General features: G+C 44.3%; 1 protein-coding gene across 5 annotated transcripts in view; it reads right to left on the reverse strand.

The window, feature by feature from the left end:
• TRAF3IP2 (TRAF3 interacting protein 2) overlaps positions 1 to 12,122 on the reverse strand; it is a 29,866-nt gene that overhangs the window by 12,688 nt on the left and 5,056 nt on the right. For 3 of the 5 annotated variants that reach the window (XR_010358599.1, XM_064412949.1, XM_064412950.1), the window contains 4 exons: positions 10,405 to 10,578; positions 6,322 to 6,406; positions 5,340 to 6,074; positions 2,116 to 2,305 (listed from right to left, as the gene is read on the reverse strand). Coding sequence is in view for 4 of the 5 variants with exons in the window: in XM_064412949.1 (XP_064269019.1) it covers positions 2,116 to 2,305; positions 5,340 to 6,074; positions 6,322 to 6,337 (941 nt within the window). In the remaining variant the exon portion in view is untranslated. The remainder of the gene's footprint in view (positions 1 to 2,115; positions 2,306 to 5,339; positions 6,075 to 6,321; positions 6,407 to 10,404; positions 10,579 to 12,122) is intronic. The other 2 variants (XM_064412951.1, XM_064412952.1) reach the window with 1 other exon arrangement.

Genomic DNA, 12,122 nt, shown 5'->3' on the forward strand with positions numbered 1-12,122 from the left:
TGGCTCAGCACATCTGCTTGGTTATTACAGTGTCTTTGGAACAGATACCTTGGTGACAGGCCACCACAACAAGCAGTTTACCGGAGAAACATCAATCACAGGAAGTAAGTCACATCATAGCTGAAAGCTGTTCAGTTTGCAGTTAGCAGAAGCAAAGGCTGTTTCTGAGTGAGAAATAATGGCATGTCGTGGATGTTGTTATGCATGCATGGGAGCAGGGTGGCCCTTGAATAACCTCTTCCCATTATCCAAAGGTAAAGAACACTTCATGGCACCTCAGATGCTCTCACGATGTCCTGTGCAGCGCAGGAGGCTCAGAGAAAGCTGGAAACTGGGAAAATGGGTCTACAAGGGAACTCCAACTCCAGCTCCAGCTCTGGAGGGCCTCCAGCATTGGACAAACCCAATGTTTTGCCAATGGGAACAAAGTTAATTTCTTGACCAGCAATGGCAGACCCAAACAAGGGTTTCTCATGTCAGGGACTGGCTTTCCAGACCTGCCATAATCTTGCCTAATGTCTTCTCCATTGTAGTAAACAGACACAGAGGGATGATTTTAGGAAACTTAGCAGTTCTTGTCCTACTACACTTTGGCTTCAGATTTTAAGTCAATGGGAAGGTGAATCTATAGAGATTTTTATGCGAGGTGTGCCTGCAATCTGCTGGGTTGAATTTGTTGGATGAGTTTTACGTTTCTCTGAGAGCTTTTCCCCACAGAGCCGTGATGCTTAGTCAATCAAGACCACTCTCTTTTTTTTTCTTAGCCTTCCTTAAATGAATGATGACAGGCTGGTCGCAGCATGTTTTCTGTTGTCACATTAAGATTTGGTTTATTCATTTCAGTGCAGATGTTTTCTGTTACAAAATACTCCATAGGCAAATATTACCAACATATAACTGCTGTTCCTGGAGTCAGCCTGCAAGCAGCAGCCACGCAGCCGCAGGACAGACCCTGAGTATTCTGGATCTCTTTTAGCAGAAGAAAATACTAACAAAAGTAACACATGCCTCATTGGACACAAAAACACTACCAGTGGCTAATTTACAGATTTTCCCAAAACTCCACCTTATCTAAAAAATATCCTGCCAAAAATCAGGAGTTTGGTTTTAAATTTTACTACTGCAAAGGATACTCACTATCACCCAATATTTTTACATTTTTGTACAAACTCTTCAGTGCAATTCTCTCTGCTGCAGGTACTCCCTGATCTTGCTGTCACTTTTCTGTTACAGCCCTTAATTTTTCATAGGCCAGAGCAGAATGATATTTCAACTGTCTGCCCTTTTTTGTCCTGCCGATTCTCACAGTTCCCTGCCAAGACCATGTCACATAAGTAGACATTTTCAAGCACAGATGCCCGTAAGTTTAACATTTCTAAAAGTATTGTGGCACTTGAATAAAAACAGTCTGATTTCAGATATTCTCAAAACCTGAAGCTTCAATTTGTTTTTAGATAGCTGAGTCTGAAGGAACCCCTGCATGAATAGGATTTCCCATCTGCTAATGAGATACTTATAAGATTATAAGGCCTGGTAATTAATATCTGAAAATCAGTCAAAAAGCCCTGGATGAAAAGTGCCAGACATTTTGCTATGAAAAATCATAGAGAAGTCTGCAAACTGCAGTGTAGAGATGTATCAGCAACTGATGAGATTTTCTCCCTTTTTCTCTGCACCACAGAAGAGGTAAGAAGGAAATCACTGGAAGGTAATGATTGAGTTGTCCCAGGCTGGTACAGGGTAAAGCTGAAGACCCCAGCAAGCCACCAAATTGACCTTTGCCCGTGAGCAGAAGAGCTCTAAGGTTTCAACTGAAATATTTTTCAACCCCTCATCCCTTTAACCTTCAAGCATTTATCTTCCTTAAGGCATCCGTTTCAGGGTGTGCTCTAACAACGTGTCAGGTATCTGGCTTTGAAGTCCTTTAGGAAAGGGTCAGGCCCCCACTGGGTGTAAAACAGCAAATAAAGAAAACAACCCAGCATCTCACATGCACTCCTGCAGCCTGGGCAAGCTCACAGTGCAAGGATTCGGAATTACTTGTTGAAAGCCCACAAAATCATATGAGAGGAACTTCCACTTCCCAGAACCCCTGCCCCCCCAGTCAATACTTACGGGAATCGAGGAGGACCAGGGGAGGAGCATGTCCTCTGGGGTGGTCGGTCTCCAGTGCCTTTGGGAGCACGGGGGTTTGAGTAATTTGGGATGACTTGCTGGGCCGGGCGAATAACTCTCATGCAAGGTCCAGGAACAGGAGGAAGTGGTTGCGATGGCTCAGCAAAATGTTGGTAAGGAGCTCTGCCATCTGGGAGGGTGAGAAAATAAAGGCAGCAACTATCATTTCAGCCAACACATTTTTGCCTCAGTTTGTGTTTATTCTTTTCCAGGCATGTCTCAGGAAACTGAGCAGTTTGGAGGCATTTGCAGGTATCTCGCTCTGAAAGAAGCCAGATGAAGGAATGTTTTGGAGTCTAAAGCTTGCAATTTCCCATTCACATACGGCACGGTTCAGATCCCTGCTCGGGGTTGGGCTGTTGGGACAGCTGACAGTTAAACATTCAGGGCTGCCTTGTCCCTGCGCTGACTGTGCCTCCGTGTTTTTTGGTAGGGTTTTTTTAAAATTTCTTTTTGGCAATGACTTGTGAAAATGAATCATCCCAAAGTTCTCATGAAAGCAGATGCAAAATCCTGGAACAAATCAGTTTGCAACACTAGGGCTAAACAGACTGTGATTATTGTAAATGAAAAGAGGAAAAATAATCGCTTAGTTTGTTACTTCACCCTGTGTGAATTTTCTGTCAAAGTGACATTTTAAGGACTTGCTGCTGCTCCCGTTGCCATCCGAGAGGCTGCAGGGGAAGCCCAAAGTGGTAATTTTGTTCAAGCAATTCTGAAAACCTTTACTGTTGCTGGCCACACATAATACTGATTAATAACTATTGTACAGTGGAACTGTTGGCATAAACTGAAAGAGAAAGCAATGTAAGCTGTTTGTTTCCCAATTGGGGAAAAGGAATTTTTTTTTCTCTCAGTCTTTCTGCTTGTGGTTTTCATTAGGCAGCAGCTCTGTGCACTTCCAAGCTGCTGTGTGCAGATCAAAGTCCAGCCTGGCAGGGCTTATTAGCACTGCATGATTATGGTGTTATGAGCTGTCTCTAAAAGCTGCAGTACTCAAATGCTCTGTTCCCCCAAAACTGTTTCTTAAAGTCCTATTTTTGGGTCATGCCTTCCTTTCCCTAGCAGCCATGAGGACCATCTATCTTTTTTTTTAAGGGGAGGATAAAGAAAGAAAACAAAGCTTTGATGGAATACTCCAATTCCAGGAGCCAACACTGAACAAAAAAACCCCTCCAACCAACCCCATGATTACACAGATTCCTGATGAAATTGTGAGTCAGCAACATTGTATTTGTTGAGATTGTTTTAGGAGATTTTCCCACCTCCCTCTTATCTATTTGCAACAGGACCAGGTGAAAGGGACTGGCAGAACCACTCCCAGTCAATATGGTTTCCTCCTGGATTCCTCATGACCAGATCTAGCGAAGGTGACAGGGATTTGGGACACTCGGTTTGGTTTGGAGTTTTTAAGACCAATGTTTCACCAGCTTCTTTTGGATCTGTCTGCTGCTACAGTATATTGGATGCAGCCACAGCTCAAAGCACAGCGTGGCCAGGCATGTGTGCCCACACACCCCCACATCCCTGAAAGACAAAAATCTGAAATTATGGTCCCCGGGCACACGGCATTGTTGTGAACGTTTCTTTGACTTCAGAAGCAGTTTTGTTGCTGTATCTCAAATAGCAGGTGCCCTAGCCAGCTTAGAGCCTCCGGGCACAGTTGCTATTCCCCAGGGGAGGTGCAGAGCTTTGTTGTGGGTTGCCACTGCCCAACAATTATCTGAGACTCAAGGAGCTGTCAGGAGGTGATTTACGCTGTAGCAGGCATGTGAGCGAGAAACAGGAGTACAGTTGCCAGCTTCTTGGTCCTGACCAAATCTGCTCCAGCCATCTGAGTTTATTTTACTCTTTTTGCCCTCTGGATATGGCTGGAATGGTAGTGATTTTTCTGAAAAAAAAAAAAAGCCTTTCAGAGTTCCTGCTTTCAAACAAAATGTCCTCATTCAGTAAATGTCCTACTTCTCACGATGCCTGCTTGTGGAGGAGGTAAACGGAGGTAAACAGTGAGGGGTGTTGTGCAACCAGCCCTTTGTTTGCTTAGAGCTGAACTGAAAGGAGAAGGTAGGAAAGGAAAACCAGAGGACGTTTTCCAAATGTTAAACTGTAGATGTTGTTGAAAGTCCATCTATAGCCCCTTCCCCTTTACAAAGTTCCAAAATCAGAGCTGGAAACCGAGTTTCTGAAACCCTCCTCTTTCATATACCTAATTATAGCACATAGCTGAAGTGACAAAACTCCCTAAACAGATGCAATATAAATGCTGTGGAGTCAAAAAAAGGTTAAAAAAAAGAAAAAGGTTTATCAGAACAGGCCTATAGCTTTTTATTACAAAGCCAGCCCAAAACAGGTCAGGGTCTCATGAGCCTAATGTAATATAAATTATATTAAAACAATGATATTGCTGTTGAATGTTCAAAGCTCACTTCATAACAGATAAAAATCTCAGAGACTGAAAAGGAATACTAATTAATAGCAGGCTGTAAACTGCACTGTAGTCTCCCAGAGCCAGAACGCCCATATTGAGGGAGTCACATCAGCGCTCAGCGACACAATCACCAGCAGCTGAGAGGGCTCCATTTTAAGTAATGAGCTTTCATTTCAGCTGACAACAGGGAAAAAAAATTAGGATGATGGATGTCACGCTCTTTTCACATAGAAATAAAACACATGGGTGAGTCTGGTCATAGTGCTGGGAGATACTATTTATGGAGATCAAGAGTAACCTCCCATCCTGATCCTGGCAGGAAATTCTCAACTTCGGGGATCCAAGGGGGAGCAAGGAAATCTATGAAAACAACAGGAATTGAGTGGGTATAGGAGGCTGCTGAATGACTGATGCAAGGAGGAAGGAAATGACTAGAATATGAAATAACAGCAGGGAGAGGCTGTGCATGCTCAGCGTGACCGACAAAGGCTGGTTTCTAAGCACAACCATTCGCCTGCACTTGATGAGTAACCGTGACCTCTTTAACTTAAGAGGTTCAGAGGTTTTGCAGCACAGAGTCCAGCCACACAACCCAAAAATCTGAAATTGTAAAAGAGACTGCTGTTAGATGTTTAAAGAGCTTAATAACTGCATGCTGTGCTGGAAACACTCCCTTGGTGAATGATGGCTGAGATACACGCAGAGAACCTCCTGTGGGGCGAGGGGTGCTACTCACATGGGCCTTGGGGGGGCTGCTGTGCCGGGCAGCGGTGCCTGAAGCAGCCATGAGCTTCCATGTTGGGATGGGGCAAGTGATGGCACACAGGGCACTGCTGATGCTCAGGTCCCAAAAACTCTCTGGAGATGAGTGGTCCTGGGAGGTCCTGGGGGTTCAGCACAGACACCAGTGGTAAGGGGGGCTCCAGATGCCTGATGCCCATGACGTCTTGTGACTGGGAGTTGTACCCTGTATCTACAGTTCCCAGCTCGGCCAGGAGTCTGTTTCCTGGGGGTTGCTGTGACTGTGAACTCCCTTGGCTGCTCTCCTCCAGTGAGTCCTCAGGAACATCAGACAAGATCTGCTCTGATTTATTGGGCTTGTGCCTGGTGTCAGCTGAAAGCTGTGATCTTGGCTGCATGCCTGGTTTGTCCATAGCTATAGGATGTGTCTTCGAGGGAAAAACTCCTGATATTGATTCACCAGGGGAAGAGGAGTGTCCACCTCCACCAGGATCAGTATATTTTGACCACAAGCTGCTGTCTGGCTCCACGGACAGTGCTGAATGTTGATGTGCTGGTGCTCTGCAAAGGCAAGATGGATCGGCCTGGGGTGTTTGAGCAACATGGGCCTCCTCATCCTCCATATCCTCTCCAGAAAGCTGCAAAGCCTTTTCCAAGATATGTTCAGGTAACTGGGACCATGGCATGGATTCATCCACTTCGACTGGTATGCTTCGACCCACAGAAGTGCCTGAAAAATGGAGAGAAGTAACACTGGAGATGGACAGCCACACAGTCAAATGCACATCATCCATCATCATTCAGTGACTGTGAGCTGGAATACTGAAGAGCAATATGTATTCTTTAGATTCTTTATACTTTAATGCTTTTTAAAAAGATGGCAGAAAACAGCAAGAAAGGTCTGGCTGACTTTTGGCAAAACAAGAAAGTAGAGGGTTAGCTGGAGTGAAGCTAGTAGAGTTATAATTTGGACTAACCTGACACAGAGGCCATTTCCAAGGTTTTTTGTTGGACCGGAAGTGAGTCAGCTGCCTTACTGCAAGGCCAGGATTTTTCAGCAAGCTGGAAAACAAGAAAAAGGACTCTTGTGAACACGGTACAGTTTCACATGGGCAATAATCCTAAAATAACTCTATCTCAGATGCTGGAAAAGAAATAGCAGTTAAAGTTTTGGAAATTGTGTTGCGCAAATCAAATGTTTTTTATGGGATTTCTGAACCTACTGCTCCTGCTGACACTGGAGGGGGGCAAAAACAGATGAACTGTCGCTCAGAAGAAATTCTGGCACCTGACAGCAGATCAGACTGATTAGGTCTGGAGGTTGGTTTAGACATAATCCAGGCAACACAATCATTTGCAATTATTTTAGTCCTGACCTTCTAATAACAGCTGATGCATCCGATGTAAACTTCATGACACATCTAGCTGAGTAATTTCAATTAGAAATCTTGTTTCCAAGTGCTGCTGCTTAATTTACTGTACCATTTCTTCCAGTCTGTTATCACACAACTCTCATTATTTTAAGAAGATAATTTAGAGAGATTAGTTATTGGTTGGATTTTTTCCATCTTTCCTTCAGAACTGATTTGGGCCCAAAACAAAATTATCACTTCCTTTTGGGACTGCTATCCCAGTAAATTTGGTCTGGCCACGTGACTCCTGATGATGGACACCTCTGCTTCACCCTGAGTCAGGATGACAGCAGCAGTGATGGGTGAATGCTGAGCAGGCTTCAGGAAGCCATCTTCATCCTCTTACTGGGTGCAGCTCAGCTTCCTCCCAGCAAATTCTCTTTTTTACCACGGAGTATAGAAACATGTGCCTGATGCTCATTTCCCCAGCCATTCACCTTATAGCAGACTGAAGAAGCTAAAATCTCAAGTAGGAGAGTTATCAGAGGAGAGGGGACTAAGCAGTCAAGCAGTGGGAATGACAACATCTAGTGAAAGAATCTGGCCTGAAAGCCTGGTAGAAAAAATCAAAATCACAACGTGTTTGAAGAGCTTTTAGAGATCCAAGGGTTTCTCCCAAATTCATTCACAGTGTTTTGAACAAAAAAGTCAAATGAACAACAAATTTAAATGATCACTCTATAAAAAATAGGTGAACAGGATCACAGAGAAGTACAAAGCAGTATCTTAGCCTTCACCCTGGCTTCCACAGTGATTCTGTAAAAGCAAATGTTGTGCCCCATGTTTATAGGGCAAGGTTGAGGCTTTACATTTTTGCTGATCAGAACAAATGACACGTACTTCCCCCTGAAAGTACCTCTGGCACAGAAAATTCTGGGTGTAACATTTGCTGGGAAGTAGGATATAAACTGTGCTTTGCTGCTGGGCTGCAATGTAAACATTCCTCCTCTATGTAACTTAAACCCCATCTGTGCAGAAGATTTGCCATATATTCATACATACCCTATGTTATATTAAGCACATCCACAGGGAGAGTTATCCTGGGATAATTACAGTGGGATAATTACACTGGTAAATTTTCCCACGTAGGCAAGTCCTCAGAGCAGCTATTAGCTGCACCAGCACAGCACACGCGCTGCTGCTGCTCCGACAGCTGCAGCCCCTGCACGAGTGAGCTGGGGCTGGTGCCAAACCAGCTCCTGCCATTCCAGCGTCCAGGCTGGAAAGGCTGACAGCCAGCTCACCACCATCAGTCTCTCCCTGAGGTTTGCACCCCTTTTCCTCTAGGCCAGGTCACAAACATCAGCCAAGCCCGTTGGGTCCTGGTTTTCCAACTGGCATAACTGATGTGATCGGAAAGAGAAAACCTCGAGCTCTCAGCACCAGCGCAGGATCCTGTCAGGAACTTGATGCTGTGCAGGGGTGGCAAAGTGTCCTTTGCCTGGAACCTCTGGTCAGAGTCAGTTTAAATGATGACTGCCCTGGGGTGGTGACTCACCAGGGCAGCACAGCACAGTCAGATTTATACCAACGAGGCTGTAAAGCTGCTGAGTGGTCCCCTGATAGAGAAGCACCTGTGAAGGAGAGGTGCCAAATGCCCTCCCTGCAAAGCATCGGTCTTCTGCGTACCTCAACAGTTTTGTAAACCTGACCCTTGGATCGCCTGGCCTTGAAGTGCCTGCTCAGACACAGTGCCTGCTTCAACTTGAGGATATCTCTGTATGTTTGGTCGTAAAGTGAATGACGCGCACTCCAGCAGCACAAATCACACTGCAATCTTTTATTTCCCCTCTGACCATCTCCAGTTAACTGGTTCCTTGTGCAAAATTCACCCTGGTGTTCACAAAGCACAACTCAGCTGAGCACTGGGGTACAGCTCCACCTCGTAGGCCACATGCATTGTCTGATCATCCCTCTATTTGATATCATTCTTAGCAAACATATGAACTAGACTTTTCAGAGACAAATTTGCAATGCCTCATAGACCAAGATGCAGTTTTGATGGTCTCTGAGGTAGCTGGGTGAAAATACTAGAAAATACTTTGAATTCAGATCCTCTATATTCAATAGCCTTCAGTTTAACACCATACCAAGAAGAACAGATTTCTGTAGAGAAACTGAGATTTCAATGCAGAGCTCAATGAAGTAAATGGAAATATCTCTATTGACTTCTGTAGGTTTTGGATTGGGTGTCAGATGGGATTTAAAAGTCACTAAATTCCTTTGGAGGCTACAACCTCCAAAGTTCTTGGCCTTTGTTTTTTAGTTCCACTGCTAACATCTGACTATCTATGAAATGAACTGCATGAATCTAATGAAAGGAACAACATGGGCAAGAAAAGTTCAGGTTTGTTTTCTTTAAGTTAGTTATTTAATGTATTTAGTCTGCCTTTTGGAGAAGGGATATTAGGATTCTAATAAACTATATTGCAAATCATCAGCCACTAAACTCTTCATATGTCTTACTTGAGAATATTTCAAAAATATCTTTCTTATTAGTTTAACCTCTGAATGGATAAACGCCTCTTTATCTCCCAAATCAACTTAATATTTAAGACAGCCTTATTTCCTTCCTGTGTAACATGACCTTAAAAAACTACTCCAAATACCTGAGTGAAATAATCTGGTCAGACAGAAGAGACAATTAGTTCCATCACTTATGTTTTTACCTGAAAAAAATTCTAGTTTTTTTAGATAGGTTTTTGCTTAGACCCTGCTATGGGGTGCAAGCAAAAGCTGAGCTTTGACAGCTATGCACAGCCCCTGCTCTCACAGGGTCAAGGTAGGAGGCACCAAGGGGGATGAGGGCTTTGGCATTAAAAAAGTAGGAAATGTTACTTCATCCTCCTCCTCCCTCAGTAGCCCTGGCTGGAGAGAGAAGCTGTTACAACAGCAGAGCTCTGTCTGTAGCAGCAGCCCCGGGGATAAATTAACCCCAGGACATGCTGAACATCTTTGAAGCAATTCAGGCAATGGCATGTGGATGGGAATTCCCAAGAGAAATCCCCACACTGCTGAAAATATAACAGATGATTAAAAAACATCCTCCTCCAAAAGCAGTACTTCAGGGTGTTGTTTTTGCTCAGCTCAAGATTCTTAGCTTTTGGAAAAAGACCCAAAAGAGCCCATTATCCCTGTATTTTATGTTGCCTTGTGCTGCTGAGTTTCAGTTTGTTTCCTTTGACTTTTCTAGTTAGCTTATCCTGCAAATACAGTTAGGCATAAGGCAGAAAAATGACCTGCTTGGTCTCCTGTGTTGAAGAACTAGAGGAAAGGAATGCTTCAGCATACTGAAATACCCTCAGAAACCTGTAGCCTGATACCTTCTCTGGCACAGAGGCTGCTGGAGCGCAGAGATTGTGCCCAACCTCATTTGGAAAGACACTGCAACTTCAAGTCAGTTCATGATACTGCCAGAAAACGTCAAGAATTTAATATCCCCCCTGCACCTCTGACTATTCAGGAGATTGCTGATAACCAGCTGGAGCCATTGCATATATTTCTGCTTGTAATAAAGTGAGGAGGCCCTTCCTAGAGGGACAGAGCCTGGACTGCTCCCAAAAATGTCAAGGGAACTCCTTAAACCACTCTTTTCCTTCCTCTCCTTATACACCCAGTTCTGCAATGTGCATTAATTCAGCAAATAACCTTTGTGGGTGGGTGCTCGGTGATTCAAGCTCCTGAGAAGAACCCCCTTCCAGCTTCCTTGTGAGGCTTCCCACACCCAGAGAGCTTCTTCCTCTGCTTCTGCCAGGGAGACAGGGGAAGCCACCCAGATCTGTTCACATCCAGCTGCTGCTGCCCATGGCCATTCCTGGAAACCTGCAGGGAGAGCATAAATGAAGGGGAGCAAATTCTTCTGCAGGTCCATAGAGATGGGCCTGAGCACCCACGTTTAAAGCAATGGCCAAAGTCCCCTAAAAATCCTCCTATGGAGGCAAGGGGACAAGGGGAAGGGTGTTGGGCTTAGCTCATCTGTGCTGTTTTCTTGCAGCTGATTGCAAAATCCATCAGGTATTTATTTCATCTGTTTTCCAGCAGGAAGACTCGTCAGGATGCGCTGTCCCAAAACACACACTATCCATCTATCTGCTTTTGATTAGAAACCTTCTGTCATGAAGAAACAGAGGAGAGAGAGACTGCAACATGAGCATGGTTGTGCTCTCTGCTGCTTCTGGAGAGGGGGAGAATATCTTTACTCTTTTGATCAAGGTTTTATTTGTCTACCTTGTTAAAACAGAAAACATTAGGATGAGAAAGAAACCTCACCTTCCTTGGTGCACAACCCACAAGGACAGAGTTTTTTATTTGCCACTCTCAGAACTTCTGAAATGGCACGGGCAGAGGTTAAGGCAAAGCTGAGATCACAAGGGGTGGGGACAGACAGGTATTTCTTGATTTCCAAATAATTCCTGTATACTTTGGCTGAATCCCTTAGGCTCCCTGGTGCTGCTGATATCCATCTGCAGGATGGGAGTAAGTGGATGCAGAAGTTGCAAGCTGCTGTGAGGATGTACATGCTGAGATCCCAAGGAAAGCTGTTGCCATAGGGTGAGATGAGTGTAAGTGTGCAAGAGCACTAAGTGCAGATTTCTCTACAGAAACACTAGACACAACTTTACTCAAAAAATCCCAGACAGAAATCCTTACAGGAGGAGCAAGTGCAAATGTGGGAACTGGTTTAGGTCTACAACTTAAATAAGCACTGCCAAGGAAATCCAACCTTCAGAGTTTTGCACTTCACTGTTAGAAATTTCAGCTGCTGTCATCACGGACACTGACCCTCTCCCTCGGGTACCCTCCACAGCAAAGACAAAGGCAACGTGTCACATTCCTAGCCCAGACTTTTAGCCCTCTAGGGCAGGTAATGCTTATTTTTATGACTTCTGGAAAACATTAGAAAAAGAATACTGAGACAACATTCCTCTGGCTATATGGTTGCTCTCACGTATTTTCTGAAGCCATGGCAGGAAAATCTACATGTGCCAGGACAACATACTTCAAATCCTATCTGCATGGCAAACATCACATTCTCTTTTGCAGCACTAATGCTGCTTCACTGGACAATCCATGCTGCAAAAGCTAGAGCAGACCTCATATTTTTTGCCTTTTTAGTGTAGACATCGACATACATGTTAAGGGAATGCTGGGCAGTAAGTAGTAAGAAACTAGAAGGGTGACACCCTCTAGCAGGATCCAAACAGGCATCTCGGATATAGACAGCATTCCCTGCCAATTTCCTAAACTTTGTGAAATACGAAAACATCTACAATTATCTTCAGTATTCTTAAAAATGTGATTGTTTTCCAGAGGCCACTTCCCACCCATTTCTGGTGCTGATAAAACTCTCACAGGCACTTAAGAAC

This window comes from Passer domesticus, chromosome 3, assembly GCF_036417665.1.
Source record: "Passer domesticus isolate bPasDom1 chromosome 3, bPasDom1.hap1, whole genome shotgun sequence".
Classification (NCBI taxonomy): domain Eukaryota; kingdom Metazoa; phylum Chordata; class Aves; order Passeriformes; family Passeridae; genus Passer; species Passer domesticus.